This window comes from Haemorhous mexicanus, chromosome 3, assembly GCF_027477595.1.
Source record: "Haemorhous mexicanus isolate bHaeMex1 chromosome 3, bHaeMex1.pri, whole genome shotgun sequence".
Lineage (NCBI taxonomy): Eukaryota > Metazoa > Chordata > Aves > Passeriformes > Fringillidae > Haemorhous > Haemorhous mexicanus.
Window position 1 is genome coordinate 94,486,484 of NC_082343.1, and position 18,954 is coordinate 94,505,437.

At 42.0% G+C, this 18,954-nt stretch overlaps 1 protein-coding gene across 1 annotated transcript in view; it reads right to left on the reverse strand.

Moving 5' to 3' along the window:
• Window positions 1-18,365, reverse strand: part of LRRC1 (leucine rich repeat containing 1) — a 68,789-nt gene extending 50,424 nt beyond the window's left edge. Inside the window, exons 1-2 of the mRNA XM_059842729.1 lie at window positions 18,141-18,365; window positions 2,765-2,882 (exon numbers count right to left, since the gene is read on the reverse strand). Coding sequence (XP_059698712.1) covers window positions 2,765-2,882; window positions 18,141-18,299 — 277 coding nt within the window. The 5' untranslated portion in view covers window positions 18,300-18,365. The remainder of the gene's footprint in view (window positions 1-2,764; window positions 2,883-18,140) is intronic.
• Window positions 18,366-18,954: the final 589 nt, after the last annotated feature.

Consider the following 18,954-nt stretch of genomic DNA (forward strand, 5'->3'; position numbering starts at 1 on the left):
AAGAAACTGCTTAAAGAATTTATTATTGTAGCCCATTTTTAACATATATACTAGCATGTCTGGGGCATTTTAGAACACCTGAGAATTTAAAAGAGATACATTTCAGAGTTTCCCTATGGACCCTTCCCAAGTGTCTACAAAGCAAGGCTACTTACATGGCACACAATGCTGTATGACACAGGTATACAGAGCTACCTCCAGAAATCAGCAGAGACTGATCACTCCTCTAGATTCAGCACCTCCAAGCACAGCTGGCCACTGCAGCTCAGAAGAGCCCCCAAGTCCACCAAGACACACCCACCATCTCAGATGGCTTCAAAGACCATATGTTGGCCAAAGGGTTATTAAGTAGGAGAAAGAAAGACATGTTACCGTTTCATTATGGCAGAAATGGAAGTACCCGGTTTATTCAAAACCCCTTCCTCATTCTGTGATGAGAAGTTAAAATAGAAAAAGCTATTCCCATGCAGAGAACATTAAATTATTTTATATCTCCATTTTTAAGCTCTTGAGGAAACAGAATGGCCAGAACTGAAGGCAATTAGTGCACCAAACCAGACAACTAGAACAACAAAAAACACGGAACAATGATCTCTTATTTCCCAAGCTCAGATGTCCCAAACCATCACACTTGGCTATTCATGCAGCATACTGCATTTTGAAAAGCAGGGCTGTTTTTCTCTGCCTGAAAGGGATATGAAGAATTTCTATTTTTTTTTTTCTAAGTAATTTTGGGCAGTCAGAAAACAACCTTTTGGAGTGCAAAAAACTGAACAGGACAAACCTGTGGCAGGTTTAGAATGAGACATACTGAGAGGTGGATTCAAAATACAAAGCTAATAAATTAAAGTACTGTAAATCTCAAAAACCTTTTGTGAGAATTCCCCCTGCAGCATCCCAGATGGTGTGTTATGCCTTTTGATTTGGAGAACCCTGAGACAATCATAAAAATGGCCAAACAGTGGAAAGTAAGACTAGTTATTTTCCACCACGGCCCCCCTGCACCACATTGCACGGCGCATTTTTAATTTGAAGAGTCAAGTCATGCAGTAACTGTGACATAATTAAGCAGAGGGAAATGGTATCAGTCACCTTCTGCAATGAACCACAGAGAAAAGAAAGCAAGGCAATAAAATGGGTAATTAACACTGAACCTTGGATATAGGAAAGGAACTGCTCCCTGCCACCTGCATTAGTTCAATCCATTACTGGAAAAAATACTTCCCTGTGCAGTAACTTCTAATGACACACACATCTAGCCAGCCATAAACATTCACACCATCTGCTCTTGTTACAGCTGAGTTCTCAAGCCAACTTCCAGGCCAGGCTGACACGAGTTCACATGGCTCTGATCCACCAGCTCTTTTCCAACTAGTTATTCATTTGCAAAGAGAATTACTAAGCCAACAGAGGGTTTCCTTTCATATGAGGTCTGTCACTGACAGCACCCAACTCAGCCAAATTCAGTAGCCAAATACCACATCAACTAATGTTCACGTATTTCTAAAATGTTTTAACTAATATGTCTTTTCAGTCTCTGGGTTTTTTTCCAGTTTTCTTCTCTTAAAAGGTTTTCCAAATGTGCATAAAATTATACGGTTCACAGAAATTTTTCAGCAATTGCCTGGAGACTCATCACGCTTCATCAATTATATTATCAGATAAAGACAGAATTTAAAGCACCAAACAAATAAAGGAAATATGCTATAGAAAGGTGAAGTACCAACAATATTCTTCAGTCACAAAGAGTTGATGTGAAGTTAAGCCATCAAGGAAAAAAAAGACTCCCTGTTACACTCCTCATTTTCTTAAATATTCAAGAATTACAACCCTCATTTATTTACAAGGTTACACAACCTTGATCGCTCCCACCCCTTCCATCACAGCTGAGAGAGCATTTTGTGAACATCCTCTGCATGTAAGGAAGCAAAAATAGCTGATGGTTGCTCTAATTTGGTAACACAGATTCACTGTTTTTAGATCACTGGGTCAAAAGACTGCTTAAAGGTGACCCACCAGCCCCTGAACTTCTTGTAGAACCAGTAAGTTCACCAGGCCACAGGAAAAAAAAGATGTTTTCACTCCATCACAATGCAGGCCAATATACACAGCAAGCATTGCAAGCAAACAATAAACCCATGTTGTTTCCAACAACACATTTTAGAAGGTAGTTTCTCCCAGCATTCTTTTCAGAATTTAACTTTGCAGTTGACAAACAGACTGATTTTTCTTCCAAAAGCACAACTAGAAATACCAGCACTCTGCCTCTTGCTAATCCCAGGTAAAGAGCAAAGCATAGATAAAGAACTGGACTTCTAACCCACAGGCAGTTCTTTTTTTAAGACAGAAAGCACTTTTTCTCAACTTTTTTTTTCTTTTTTTCTGTTTTTTTCCATCTCTAAATGTCAGGCATTTCAGAGAGCTTGGGAAAAGAAGTCAACATTGTGAGAGACACACATATGAAACTACCACATGAAGCATTTTTTAAATCGGAAAATAAAGCAGGCTCTAAGAAGCACAGTACTACAGTCAAGCACTATTTCATTACTGTATTTATACCACAATATTACTGTATTTATACCACAGAGCTCCCTTCTGCTCTTTCCCTCTTTCCCTCTAGAACTAGAGGTAAATCCACGAATTAGACAAGAAAGTGTTCTGTAGGACATAGATAGCAACTTCTGAGACAGAAAAACCTACACACAGCTTTCTAGACCATGTCATAGGACAGTATAGAATCAAACAAATTAACCTTGGAGCTTACCATTTCGAGACAAATCAAGTTCCACCAGCTGCATGAAATTTGCTATTTCTGGAGGGAGCCGTTGAATTTCATTATCACTAAGTCCAAGCTTCCGTAACTTCACAAGCTGGAAGAAAGGCTGAAAGAAAGAAAAAATTACATTTCAGAAAATATTCACATAACTCACATATAGGCATGATAAATGATGAGGAATAACTGGAATCACTTCTAAAATGTGAGCTAATTAAAGCTATTGCATGGCATGAGTTATGCAGATCTCCTTCACACCTGTACCAGAACAAACATCTTGTTCACATTTTCACATGCAGACAAACTATAACCTGCATTTTACCTAAAATGAAAATGTATGTAAAAAAAAAATAATCCCCAAAGCTTGCTGTTAAAGATCATTGCAGACAGACACTAGCAAAATCCAGAGTGCCTGCTTTAAGTCATTAATGGGGCAAGGCTACCAAGCAGAGTAATTAAAAGCATCCTAATTACACACCAGGGCTCATTAGGAAGTTAATGCAGAGGGAGACTGCTAAAGAACAAGATCCAGAAAAGTGATGAAGAGGGGCTGACAAGGTCTTCTTCAGCAGTGAACACCAAAACCAACTAGGTTACAGAACCAGCCTCCCCCATGCAGGCTTTCTTTCCAGCCTCAAACACCCTCTGTTCTACGGCCCAGTTTCAGAAGGACTAATGAAAGTTGGGCAGCATTTCAGGTCTTCCTTGCTTGAGGAAAAGCCAGCCCAGCTCCATCCACATGAGAACACGGCACACAGTGCAGCGTGCAAACATTCCCTGACCCCAGCTATGGGCTCAGGGGGTCTGGCAGCCCCTAGGACAAAAAAACAATCAAACAGGCCAAGCTGAAAGTCAGGTCAGCCCCAGGCATTGGGAGCAGCTGGTGCCTGAAAAAGTATCATTTAAAACATATTGAGATGTAGGCATTGTTAAGAAAGTTGTGGAGCTCTTATTGCAACTTTCCTTTCTTCCAGGCAGGCCTTTCAAGGAGAGTGACTGCAAGGGGTGAGGATTAGTGCAGAATGAAATGACTACACTCAAATCATCTTGATCAAAACTGAATAGACTCCTCCAATTCTGAGTGAGTTTTGTGCCCCTGGAGTGCACAGGGAGTTTGACCCAGCAGTCAAACACGTGCATCTCACCCACTCAGCATGTGTGCATGCCTGCACCCCCATGGTTTTGCCACCTTAGGCTAACTGGAAGATATTGTAAATTTGGGATACCCACTTACATTTAATCATCTGCAATCTCTTCTAGGAAATTAACACCTCTTCCTGAGTTTTTATTTTATTTAGGTGATGGAGTATGTACTCTAAAAGTCACTCAGATATGACTTAGATTGACACTAAAAGGGGCAGTAAGGCATCTGACTAGGACACAAGGCAAAAGCAGTTTCATCAGTCTGTATTACAATACAGGTTTTCAATCTTATTTTGAGTGGTCAAGATTATAAATGAGGTTAAGTGCAAAGTTTTGCACTTCCGCATCAATCTTTCAGTATACACTGTGTCACAGAAAAATAAACCACATCTGAAACAAATGTGTTTTCCCTCAAAAACATGGGTTCCTTTCAGGGGATAAGAAGGATAAAGCTTTAAAAAGTTTATAAACACTCGACAGTAAAGATACACCAGACTTGAATGTGGAATTTCAAAGGCATTTTTGAGTCAGAATGGCACTCCTCCACCTTACCCCATATTAAAAGGGTTTTATAACATAGCTGAAGTTTTAAGAGGAAGGTAAAATTCTCTGCAATTCCATATTTCTATTTCTTATATTCCAATTATAATAGCTACAGATGCTTTCTAATCCTTTACTGTCCTCAAAAGATCCATAACTGCATTTTCATATCATTACCACTCTTACCTTAAAACAAATGTAGCCTTTTCTCTAAATATTTATTAATATGACTAAACCAAGAATCCATCAGAAGCTTAGAAAAGCACTTAAAGACACTTTTGTGAAAACACAGCAGGAGAACACTCCACAGAGTGAGATCCCAATCTGCCCAACACTCAAAAGTAAATACTTGCCAAAATGTGTTCCTCAAAGCAGTGTGTAGCTGCTAAACTATATGAAAGTTATAAATATTGATGTTCTCCTACAAATCTTATCTGAGCAACAGTTGTCCCAGACAGATACTCAATGACAAGTGAGCAAAAACTGCAGGAACATGGTTAAAAGACAGAGCAGTCATCCAAAGAGCTGGATATCCTCAGGAAGGTTTGAGGGCGCTCCCACTACCACGTGTCAATGCAGTTAATATTAATTAAATGTGCTCTGCAATATTACACAGTATTTAAAGACATTCCTGTTTCTTCAGCTGACTACCACTCAAAAGAAAATTAACTGGAAGGTTTATTTTCCATCTGCATAACAATTTTTAATGAATGGCACCATTTCCTAGATAAAATCAAACTGCAGTTACACGAATGGCATTTCTTTGAACTTCTGGTTTGTTTTGGTTTTTTTCCTTTAAACTCCAGGACTCAATCACTCGTGCATGTTTAGTGCATCCTACTCCCATTTTGTTAAGTGTTCTTCCTTTCTCTAAGACACATCATTAGTGCTCTAAAGCACTGCTGGAGAGGCAAACAACTCCTTTTGCCCATATATGTTTTGCCTTTCAAAAAAGCAACAAAGAGAACGAAGGGAAAACAGGGAACAAAGAGAACTAAAAGCTTACTCAATAAAGTTCAACAAACATAAACATATATATATATGTATATATATGTATATATATATATGTATATATGTATAGATATATATTTGTATAAATAGCTGAGATTTTTCAAATATATGCCAACAAGAAACATGTTCCTAATTTGATGTTTCTAACACAGTTCTGCCTCTATTTGATAAGCTCTAACATGATCCAAAGTGCAATGGGGCTGTTGGCCAGAGCAGCATATCCATCCAGCACGCTCTAATAGCTGGTTTTGATTGCAGACCCAATGCCTCTATGAGTATCTTGGCAACACTTGTAATGCTGTTTAGTTTAACCAGCCTAATTAATAGTGCCTCGATGAGAAAAATAATGCCATGAGCATAAGCACTGAAGTAGCCTACAACTTGCTATTTAGTACCAGTTTCTAACACTCAACTGAAGCTTTTCCTGTTATCAAAGAATTTATAGAGGTTTCTATTATATGGATTTTCTAAGAATATACATCTTGAACAGATCCCTTCTCTCACTGGAAAACTAACCAAGACTCTCTCACGAGACACATATTTTAAAAAAAACTTCATTCTGACAAAATTGGGTCGATGTCAGCCAACAGAAGAAAAAAAAAAGTAACAGATAAGTGCATGACTCACTGAAAAGTATAAACAGACAGTGTGATCCAACAGCCCTCATTTTTTATACCTTTTTTTTTAAGAATACCACTACAACTGACACTCAATTCTAGAAAAAAATAAGTTAAGAAAATTAACCTAAACTAGTAGGATATTTCCTTCTGTGCAAGTGGCCATGACAACATATCTCTGGGTTACTTTCAATGGTTCTCTCACAAAATAAAAAATACTCACGCCTGAGAATTTTCCCTGAAAATTCAGCACCTTAGCTGATGGGAATAAAAAAAAAAAATAATGGAAATACATGAAAACAATGAACAGTTGAAGTAAAACACATAGGAGGGAACAAAGACATATTTGCAGTTAATGCTGTTTAAGGGGAAGAGCAACATTTCAGCATCATCTGAGCTGCTAGAGCCTTTGCACTGCTAGAGACATGTCACACTCCAAACCCATCTGGTACAGGTAGCATAACTAAAGTTTTACTCTGTTAAGCAAAACATTTCCATAAAAAGGCTACTACTAGCTATTGCAACCACAACTAGCAGCAGAGAGAATTAAAAATTCTCTATAGGCAGAATCCACTGCCTAATTCTCACAATTGGCTAGCATAAGCAGTAGAAATTAGAATGAGATGTAAAGGAGAAAGAAAATTGCAAATTGACTTGCTTCACAGTTACACATACACACCATATAGGATGAGGGTCTGATGGTTTTTTGCTTCAGGACTTATTTTTTGCAAGCACTTAATCTGTTCCTGACAAGATTAGGAATTTGTAAGCATTTGCTCTTATGTCAAATTTCCCTCAGATGCCAGTATGGATTTCCCACATACACATGCTGCCTCAGCTTTTAAGGCTTCTTCAGGCAATTACATTATTATATTAAAATGAATTAAGTAAGATATAAGACAGAGTCTGTTATTAGGTTCTGTTTCTTAAGTACATCTGTATTTATTTCACCCATTTTCCAAACTTAAAAATGACCAACTAAAGGCTATCTGTGCTTTAGAATTAAGAAGTGGTACATAGTAATTTAAACACAGTTTAATTCCTAAATGCATTCTTGTTTTAAATCTTACTTCAGGCTCCATTTTCTTCTCCTACATTGTAAACAAAAATCAATGGGGACACCATTTCATTTGTTTACTTCCAATCTCCAGCTATATGTCCTCCTCTGGTCATTGGATAAGAGAAATTACAGCCAATCCTTCCCCACACTTTTTATACTGCTTCAGAAAGATCTTTTTCTGAGGTCTTTCTTCAGGCAAACACAAGCAGCAGAGGTAATTTTGGTAAGCAAAGCAGTGAACAAGAGACAAGGCATCAGATCCATGAAATAACCTTGCAACATAGCTGCTGCCCAAAAAGGTCCCTTAGCCCCTTGCTCCTGGCCCCTAGCAGTTACCATTCTGTTGCTTGGCTTCAGTGACAGCGGAGGAAGCCTGTAAGAGCATCATGCTATTTAGTGCAATACAACAGAAGCCCAACCCACTTTGGGTGAACACATAGTAATTAAAAGCATCCTGTCCTTGCTGGTCAGGACACCATGAGGAAAGCAAGGATTAAATCCTGTAGTGAAGCAGCACCACTGAATCCGAGCATTCAGCTTCCTCGGAATGGGTTCAATAACCAGGCTCTGGCACAAGCATACACACATATTCCCCATCAGCCTAAAGGCAAAGGCAAAGAGGGAAGGGTGAGCTTTTCCTCATTCCTCTCCACTCCACTCCTGTCCAAGGCATCAACAGAAAGGCCTTTGACAAACTATCAACAGGGGTCACTCAGTACTAAGGATTCCAAGGAGATAGGACACTCAGTGCCCTATCTCCACCAACTGGTGGGATTCCAATAACTGGTGGGATTTCAGTTATTACTTCTACTCCAGTCAGCCTGTGGACATCCCAGTCTGGAGTTCTCGGCAAGCTGCAATGCACCCTGCACTCCACTCCAGCCTCAAGATATCACCCTCAGTCAAAATCCACAACTAACTTGTGAGCAAAAAAACTCTTTCTAGGATGCAGTCCTGTACATCCTGTCTTAAAATCCAACCCAGAGACTTCTGCTAGTAGCACGGGTGGGAGCGCCAAGAGAAACCAGCAAGAGCATAGAAAACAGACATCTTTCCTGCAGAAGCACATCCAAACTAGCTGCACAATAAAATGCTGAGGAAGCAGAATCTTACTATGGATTCATAAAGTGTGAAAAGAGATCTCAGCAGACTCCAGTAAAGCCTAGCATGGGTATCATTAGTTCAGCATCTCCCACAAAGCCTGCTAGCAACATCAGGACTCCTCAAGTCACTCTGTCTGCTTTCACCTGAGAGCAAGGACAGCTGAAAAAGGCAACAGGGCTTCACAAATATGGATCCCATGTGATCCTCTGGGCATAACACCCTTTTAATTTTCAAATAAAATACTCCCTGAGATACTGAAACAATTTCTGAGGGCAGGGAAGAACTCACAGTGCAGCAAGCAGGGTCATCACGCAATTGATGACTGCATCAAAGAAGCAGCTGATGGACTTCCTCTGGAGCCAGGAAGAGATGCAGCAGCAGCTGGTGATGGACAGCAGGACACAGACCTTGCCTGCCTGTTCTGCGGCAGGCTGGCAAATGGACAACCACTCCATGCAGCTGAGGTCTCTATTTCTGTCTTCACATATGCCATGACCAAAGCTAGAACTGTTATATATACTTGGCATGATGAAAGACTGCTTCACACACCCAACCCTGTATGCAGAATATATTCAAGCTATCCTTTGGTCTTGCAACATTCTACTACCAACTTTGTAATCATGAATATTAATAAAAGACATCATGGAGGTAGAAATTTAAGCAGGAGTCCATACAAAACATTAATAAAATAACTAGATTTCACAACAAGGATAAAAATATTAATGAAACAGTACAGTTCATGGGCACACATCCTAAAGAGAACCAGATGCTGCAACTGCTGTCTCTCCCTCCAATGGGTACTTGAAATGAAAGCCCAAAAGATCAGCCAGGCTGCAGGGGAAGGCTTACGGAAGACAGAGCAAAAATGGTACCAATGCCTCACTGAAGCTGGTATTCAGCATCAATCTGCTACACTTCTGACACCCTATTTTCAAAGCATCTGCCATTTCCTAAACCACTGACAATGATGGACCAATTGCAGGTCCTACTCTCAGTTGTTACCATTCCTTTTAAAAGACCAATAGGGGACAATCCACTCTCAAAAACCAATACACTCTAGCACTGAATCAAAATGCTGCCCTACCAAGCAATGCATTGACCAGGTTGTCTCCCACTGTTCCTGGCAGACAGGGATTTACTTTCTCTTTTATGTCAATTAAGCAGAAGCAACAAAGGTTAAAAAGCACTCCATCCTAGAACTGTTTGTTAGAGCACAGTGGTGAAAGGAACTACCTCTGCCTTTAAGAGAGGCCAGAAAACATCTACAACAATGAAATACAGATTCATTGCAGTTAAATGCATTTGCCATTTGGAGGAAAAAAAAACAACCAAAGCCCACATTAATCTCTCTAATGAAGTTCTAGCATGTATTTTTCCAGTATACAAGACTGTTGGCAGGAGGTAATGTCTTTATTTTTGACCAACTGATATAATTAGAAAAATAACTCTATGTGTAATCATAAAATTTATTTTAGAGGTACAGATGTATAATCTCTGCCCACAAACCTTGTCTCACCTATGTACATCACAAAGAGAAGGGAATGCTACCAGTTTACTACAACAGTACAAAAACAAAGTTAAAGGTATTGAAATGTATTTAAAGGTATTGAAATGTATTTAAAGTACCTAATTACTTTCAACTCAGGTCAAAAATCAGTAGAGCTGAGCTGTTACTACAAAAAACTGCCATTAGAAAATATTTCAAAACTGCCATTAGAAAATATTTCAAACCAAGCACACTTCAAAAATCTTCTGAACAATCACAGGGACACTAACAGGGAAGACAATGACTTTCCTTTGTTTAGGAAACAGCAGAGAAAGTTCTTCCTCTGCTTCCATCAGACTGTGGTCTTTCATTTGATGTCCGAAGGTAAAGTATTTCTTCAAGTCCAAAGCAATAAAACAGAAAAATTTGGAAACTAGGAGGAGCAAACCTAGACATACTTAACTGGTAATAAGCTTCTCTGTAGCCTTCAACACAGAGCTATATGTTTAGAAGTATGTTAATATAAGGATCCAATGTTGCTTCTCTACAAACTATTATGGATTTTAATAATTCAAGCATATATACTGAATGATAGTACTAATTGACAAAAATCATAACAGGTTACAAAAGGTAACATAGTCTCCAGATACCAGTGCTCTTAGCAAGTATTTTAAATAGCATTTGTCATACTGAAAAAAATCTCAAACTTTCAATAAAACTACTTTTACTCTGTGTGTACAGTCTGCCTCAGCTTCACCCAGTGGCACAGTTCTCTCTCTGATACTAACTCTAAATACATGCTTGTTCAAATCACACAGTGGTATTTCTTTAAGGATTTACAGCAAGATGTGCAAAAACACCATGACATTATCAATGCAGAAAGTAAAACAAGTAAACACTTGAGGGTGAATAAATCTTGAAAACCACAACAATTCTATCATTAAAAACACCCAAGTTAAGGACAGGCAAAATCTTTGATATGCTCTCTAGAGAATCATAAAACAGGTGAGGTTGGAAGGGGCTCTAGAAATCACCTAGTGCACTCCCTGCTCAAAGCACGGATCACCTAGAGAAGGTCACCTAGGACCATGTTCAGTCAGGTTTACAGCACCTTCATGAATAGAGACTGCACAACCTCTCTGGACAATCCATGCCAGTGTTTGACCATCCTCATAGCAAAAAAGTATTTTCATATTTCAGAGTTCCCTGTGTTTCAGCCTTTGCCCACTGCCTCTTGTAAGGTCACGGAGCACCCCAAGCAAGGTTTCATGCTGATCAACACATATTTATATACAACCATCAGCCTTTTTCTTCTCAAGGCTTAACTATTCTGGCTCCTTTAGCCCTGTCTCCTGAGGGATGCTCCAAGCCCTTAACAGTCTTTGTGACCCCTACAGTGTATGTTCAGTATGTCTATGTCTCTTCTTTTGGGATACCCAGCACTAGACAAAGCACTCCAGATCTGTTTCCCCAGTGCTAGCTAGAGAACAAGGATCACCTGCTGACAATGCTTTGTGTTGCACAACCCAGGATATTGTTGGCTCTGTCATGAAGTAGCATTGCTGCCTGACAGACAACTTGTCCACCAGGTCACCCATGGCCTTTTACTGGAAAACTGTTTTCCAGATGGTCGGCCCTCAGCCTGTACTGAAGAACTGGATTATTTCTCTCCAAGTGCAGCTGTATTTCTCTTCACTGAACTTCATGAGATTCCTCTCTGTCCGTTTCTCCAGCCTCTCCCTGTCCTGCTGAATGGCAGCATAAACATCTTTTTTACCAGCCTCTTCCAAGGAGAATCCTGAACATACCAGTTTGTTTTCTCAAGATGCTGTTTATTGTCCTGTTCATTCCCCTCAGAACCCAGAACTCCACCACCTCATGGGCACTACAGCCAAGGTGACCAAGGTCAGTACAGCTACTGCAACCCTGATCTTCACATCTCAACCTGCTTTTTCTTGCTTTTAAGTATGAGGTCCAACAGATCACCTCTGTCCATTAAATCCTTGAGCAGCTGTGTTTGGAAGCCATCAAAGCACTTCAGAAAACTCCTGGATTGCTTATGTGGTGTCCTTCCAGCTGTCATGTCATTCAAAACCCATGTATGAAACCTCACCTGAGCTTGTAAACATGAGACTTCTTCCAGTTACATGAAGAAACCATTATCTACTACTTCATCCTCATCAAGCAGTCTACAGCAGACACCCAAACCAATGTCATCCACTAATCCCAACCTGCTCTCAGCTGGCCCATCATCCATGCCAAAGAAAAACTTCACAGATCCCTGCTATTCTCTCATCCAAAGGGCAACCCCCCATCCTTGCCATCCTGACCTGTCCTTAAAGAGCCTGTGTTTGTCCACTGCAGCACTCCAGCCACGTGAGACATCCCACCACACCTCTCCAAACCCAAGGAGATCTATGCATTCAATAAAAGCAAATCAAGTTCCTACATATGTACAACTTAAGCAGCCATAAACACAAATTTAAAGAGAGGTATAGTACGATAATCATGTCTTTCCACAGATTACTGGCCACTGACCAAACAAGTGCCTTTCAGGCTTATGGTTGCATAATGATAGAAACAATGACAGAACAGTGAAACTCAGTCCAGAAGAGGCTTTTTCCTGAGACAAAGGTATGGTATGGGAAGAACAGTGGGACTATTTCTTAAGGAGTTTTCACATGATTTGTTAAGATAACAGCACCCTGGCTTTCAATACCACAAATAACAGAGATACCAACAGTGCTGAATGCCAAGCAGCAGCAGACCAGCAGCATGTCTCACAAAGAAACTGGGGCACAAGAAGAGGCCAGGGTTTAAACAGGTCTCTTGGGAAAAGGGTCTCACATCTATCTAGTAACTCTACAGAGAAGCTTTGGTATATAACACCAAGAAAAAAAATTACAGATGACAGATATAATTTGTAAGCTCAGAGATGCAAAATGATTCAGTGCTGCACTACATTAGGTTTACAAACGCTACATAAAAATCATTCCCCAAAGGAAAAAAAAAACTTCCTCAGACTCTTAGGCTAAACTAAGTGCATAGAAAAAATTCTGAAATTGTTTTTGCCACTGGAGTTTTTCCATAAACAACATGTGCTAGAAGTATCATGGGAAAGTGGTCTTTATTCTTTGAGTTAAAGAACTGAGCAGCAGCAAGACAAAACAGCAGCAAAACAAGTGTTATAAGCTCTTTCCACCACCCACCAATGCAAAGAATGCTGTGATTTACTAAGATTATTTTTTTTTCTATCACTGGAGAAAGAAATATGCTGGGATTCAGTTTTGTACTGCAAATTTGAATCACAGAGAAATTAAACTGACGGGATGTATTTGCCCTTAAATTCTAATGTACGGGAGTAGAAAACACCATTTCATCAACTACAGACTGATCTATAGAATTGAAAGCATTTTACTTTTATCTGATGCTTTTCATTAGAAAAGCTATTGAAACGCATCATGCAGAATGTGTTATTTTCTTCCATCAAAGCAATTTGCCAGAAAGCCTACTCTTCAGTGAAGAATAGTTTTTGACATGCAGCAAATTATATACTGCACATTACAGCATGAGTTGAAAAATTCCTCAAGTTTTCACTCCCAAGGAAAATAAAAATGCTATGGGTTTAGAAAAAAAACACAAAACCTACATTTTTAAGTCACTCTATGCACACTGGCAACCACTTTTTTTTTCTCCCAATAAAATCAGATACACAAAATAATCAACAGAAGGCACATGGGATCCAACATAGGAGAAGGAATTATTTAAGCAAGTTAAGAGCTACACTTTACCACCAGCTCAATACATAGCCCATCCTTTTCAGACCAAAGGGTGCAGCTCTTTAATTTGTCTTGTAAAACAGAAGTGGCAAGAAGCATGCTGACAGCTAGAAATTGCTGTTCTGTGGGAAAACAGCCACATCTGCTGAGAAAGGCTTCAGAGAGACTTCATTATTGTGGAAAACCACCAGCAGCTTAATAGTATACAGCTTGCTCCTCCAGCACATCCCACCAGGCTGGCTTATCCTGCAAGAAGGGCAAGAGCAGACGAGGGAACCTGGGAGGCAGCAGAAAGGAAGGGGAAAGAGCAGAGTAAAAAGGAAAGGGATGTTTGCAAGGGCAGTCAAGAACCCAGCACAGAATGGACAGGAGAGGAAGCAAAGCATCAGCAACAGACGGCAGACAGAGCTCTTTAGGTTGGAGGAAATAAGAAAGATCCTGGAACATGAAGGATGGGGGAGGATGGGAAAGTATGAACATGCAGGGTGAGGAGTCTGAGACATCAGGGGTAAAGACAGAAAAAGGTCGCTGTCAACATAAGAACAAGTTCTGCATCATGTAACTGGGGAATGGAGTGAAGAAGAGGCCCAGGGATCCAGCAGAGCAGCTAAGGAAACCTCGACAAAGATTCACTTACTGACATGGGAAACCAAATGTGCAGCAGCAAAATTATATAAAAAACCATTAAGTTACTCTACAAACAAAAATTATTACCTTATATTCTTAAAATGCTGACAGATACAACTTGGTAAAAAAAAAAGTATTTGTAGGGAATAGGGGATCAGAGAAACAGTTCTTTTTCTGGTCCACATGTTAATGCACAAGGAAGCAAACAGGTGGAAAGAGTAGAAATAACAGGGGCACCTCTCTCTGCTTCTCAGACATTTCTTTTCAGGTGCTTTCCTGATGAACCCTTCATACCCTCTCCCCTCAGAAAAAGGTGAAGAATTCTACCATGCACTTTGGTCAGCTTACAGAACAGAAGTAAAACTAGCAAAGTAATTCCCTCAACATGATTCAAGTACTCCTTGCTTCTCCTGAGGATATTTCACATGACTCTCATAACAATTCAGCAATAGTGCTGAGTCCTGCTTGTCATTTTCCTTCAAGATGCTACAGCAATTCTCTAAGTTTTCTTCCTATTTTGATAGGATTTTTATGTGTGTTTCTTCTTTTGGGTTTTTTCATTAACACCCTAACACACACCACATTCTACTAGCTTATTCTAGAATATGAGAGGTTTTAAGTATGCTAGGAAGGACTACAAATTAAACAAAGCCTAGGACTGCTTCTGTTTCTCAAAATGGAGATTTTAGGATGTATTAGAGTATATTCTTTTACTGGTGTATTGGATCAAACCAACCAAAGAACACCTTTTATTTCTACTTGATAGAAATGGGGGCAGAGAGAACCGGGAGGGGAGGGGAAAAGCGTGTGCATCCAACACAAATTGCCTCATCAGCTTGAGAGAAATGCAGCAGGTCCACATATTTCATCATTCCACTTGCTGATATTTATCTCCCTCAGAAAGCTTTACATTTGAAGGGATGAAAAAAAAATACAAGTGGATGGAAAGTGCATGTCTAGAAATAAAGCCATCATCACTGTCTGTCTGGTAGCCATGGCAAAGTTGGTAAAAGAACTCACCAATATCTACTCGATTTCAGAGAAGCTTTACAAGACCTCCTGCCTGCTTTAAAAGACCATAGCTGCCCACACTGGGGAAATGAGTCTGAACTACCTGTGTGCACAATGAAGAGCTGAGCAGCAGAGCTGGGGTTTCCTCCTCCATCCATGGCAACTTCTGCTGCAAGTGATAGAGTTTACAGGGCGATTCTTCTTCACTGTGCCAAGTGAGGCTTTACAGCAGCAATTTCCTAAGGAGCATCACAGCCATCTCAGCAACACAAACACCTTATCAGCGTTGAAGGATTATATTATGGCATCAGCACAGCCCACAGGTGATTCACCAGGAACTGGCACAGATCACTGTGAACTTAGGACTTCAACAAGCACTGAAAAACACCTAACTAACCAGCCACTGAGAATTACATAATTCTCCTGACTTGTTTAGGCCTCAGCTCAGCCCAAATCTAGCTTGATTTTGTATTACTGCCTTTATGTGCATAGAGAAGAAACTTAATGAAGGTAATATAATTAATTACACTAAATTAAGGATGTAACAACCACTTTTATCTATGCTGACCCAACAGTTTGTTAATTACACACTCTGATGATTTCCCCCATTCTTCCTCTACCAGAGGTATGGTCTACCCCAGCTTTTTGCACTGATTACCAATTCTGAATCTGTCCTTTGCATTGACACTACCCTTTAAATGTAACAGCAATGAGCAATGTATGCTGTAGCTACCTTCCACTGAGAGATCTCCCATGAGTCTCCTCAACCAGATTCCTAGAGGAGAACTTTCAGAAGTATCTGCTGGTAGAAAAGTTGAACAGGGCTCTTCCCATCAGTTTCACCTTCAATACATTAGTTTCATATTCAGGACTGCAGCTCTGTTTTTGTACCTCAATATTCTGCAGAGTCAACACTTAAATGAGGTGATGGCGCTCTATTCCATTTATCAGAAATCATTAATAAAAAACTGACAAGGAAAGTTCATAGGTTTGTGCAGGAAGCCCCAATAAAAATGCCTCCCTGCACTGCTGACAAGGCACAAAGTACTTAGGACAGATACAAGTATGTTCATGTGGTTCTATTTCTTCAGATTCCTCCCAGTCCAGCTAAAAACCCACAAACATATTCCTACAGTATATTTAGGCACTCCTGTAACACGATCCATGCACATAAAAAAAAAAAAAAAAAAAAAAAAAAGACAAAAAGAACTTTCTTTCCAACTTCAACTTCTGCTTGATTCCACCACAATGCCAAGGAGCCTAGGCTGATTTTTGGAGTTTTTTAACCCCCTCACAGCTATTTCTTACAGGTATGGGATGTAAAGCTTAGTCACATGCAACTAATGGGAAAAAAGTGGTCTCTAAGCATCACAGGGCAAAAAAAGGCTGTTTCATATATTATGGTTCAAGGAATAGAAGAGAAACAGTAAATAGCTACATTCTATTTACAGAAACTAATACCATATAACACCATGAACAGACAGCATCCTTTACATTTGTACACAGCAACAAGTCAGTGGTGAATTTTTTACTTTTTTTTTAAATCTGAGAGCCATTGGTGTCAATGGGATTTTAGTCACACACATTAAATACCCCTGTAACATGATGTGTACAAGCCTGAAAGCCAACACTAATAAGAAAGGTCTATTACAAAGGGACTCCTAAGTTTGGTCTGTGCACAAAGCCAGCAAAAACTGCTGGAAGTAAAAATAGCACCCACACACAGGCTATGCAAACCAGTTTTGCCCTACTTCAGAAGGATAAAGAGTTCAGTCACAACAAGATGCAAACTTGCGCCCAGGTTTTTCAAAAGAAAAAGCCAAATTTAACACATCAGTCCAACTGAGTATTTTTACTACTGTCTGAAGGAAAACCTAGCCACCCCGATTACTCTTTACACTATGTAGAGTGGAAAAAAGAGAGTGTATGTGAGTGCACTGAATTTCAAAAAGGAAAAAGTAAGGCTGTTTAAGTCTGGGTATGAACAGAGCAACTTTGATTCAGGTGCAAACAAAGGTGCTTTTGAAAAATTTTCTGGCTAATGAGTTCAGCTTCTTCTTCAGGATTCCAAGTTAGTAAGAGTCCACATAGCTTTAAGATGTAGCTTCCAGGTAACACTTCCCGTGTCAAACTCTACCAACCACAACTCACAAAGGCTTCTGAGTTGTCCAAAGTTTAAAGAACAAACACGGGGGAAAAAGTCCGTGGGTCCTCAAGTCAGAAGAGGAGCATGCCTCCCAGCCCCTCTGCATCTGTGGAGCCGCAGTGCCTGGCTGGAATCACTCGCATGGAGTCCTTTGGCAAAATCTGCAAGTGCCACCTGGAGAGGCACACTGGTAGGTAATACTTCAAGGTCTCAAAACCATGTTGAATTTAAAGTGAATTCACCTTTGACAATAATACCAAAAATACAGTATGCATAAAACTCGGAGTACATGTTTCAAGTGAGAAGCAAAACACTGACAACTGCGCGGGACTTAGACTGAGACACAGGAAAGGCTTATTCGTCTCTCGTGTTTTGCACAGTGAAGTTTCCAGGAGTAGAAGGCAGAAACGGGAACGCGGTTATCTGCTGGAGGGTTTTGGTTTTCCCATGTACGGAGCAGATAGTATCTTCCGAAAGGGGAAAAAAGGGGAGGGCTGAATACCCTCCAAGGTCTCGTAATTCCGATGACGTGCATGTTAATCACAATATACACTCATGTCCTGCGACTCCGGCACCAACCCCCCTGCCCTCCAACAGGACCTGTCCTGCCCCAGGATGCGGATCTCCAGGTTTTGCTCCTGAAAGCTCATTTCCCATGAAACTCCGGGGAAACGCTAACCTGAAACTCCGGCTCTTCCGACAACTGCAAGGGGCTGCTACCACAGACCCACGGCCCCAGGAGCCCCTCACCGCCACCTCGGTGCGGGCGCTGGACCGGGGAGTGCGGCCGGCACCTGCCGGGGCAGCTCAGCTCACCTGGCCCCCGCTGCCATTCCCGCTCACCTTGGGCAGCTCGCGGAGCTGGTTGGCGTCCAGCAGGAGCTCCTCCAGGCTGCGGCTGTAGCGGTAGATTTCCTCGGGCACGGCGGCCAGCGAGCAGTGCCGCTTGTCGATGGACTCCACATGGCGGTTGCACCGCCACAGGGGGATGCAGTGGAACATCGCCCCGCCGCCGGGGGCCGCGGGGCGGGCGCCGCCGCTCACCGCCGCCCCCTCCTCGCCGCCGGCCGCGGGAGCTGCTGCCCGCTCCGCCGCCGCGCAGCGCGGGTCCCGGCGAGCCAGCGGCCGCAAGCCGCATCCAGCGCGCCGCCGCCACCGGCGGGAAGCAGCCCCGGGCGAGCGCGGCGGCCCCGGGAGAACAATGGGCGGGAGCCGGAGCGGGGCGGAACCGGGGGCGTCCCCCTAGTGCCTCTCGGCGGGCCGCTGTCCTCTCCGCAGGGGCATCGCGGGGCCCCGAGCGCAGCGCTGCCGGCCGTCGCCGCGCATTCCCGCGCCTGACCCGGAACACGGGCGGCCGCTCCCGCTCCCCCTCCTCTCCTCCCCCGTCCCGGCTGACATCAGCGGGGCCGGGCCCTGCCGCCCTGCCCCGCCCCGGGCCCGGGCCCGGGCCCGGACCCGGCCCGCCGCTCTCACAGCTCCCCGCTCCCGCCCCGGCGCCGCCTCGCCCCGGGCTGCCGGGGGCGGGCGGCCGTACAACTTTCTGCCAAGGGGAAAAAAAAGCGGCGCCGGCAAGGAGCTTCCCCCAGCTGGAAGCGTAGCGTGCTGCCCGGGCTGCGGGGTTCGCACCGCACCCCTCCGCCCGGGGGACTGGCGGGGC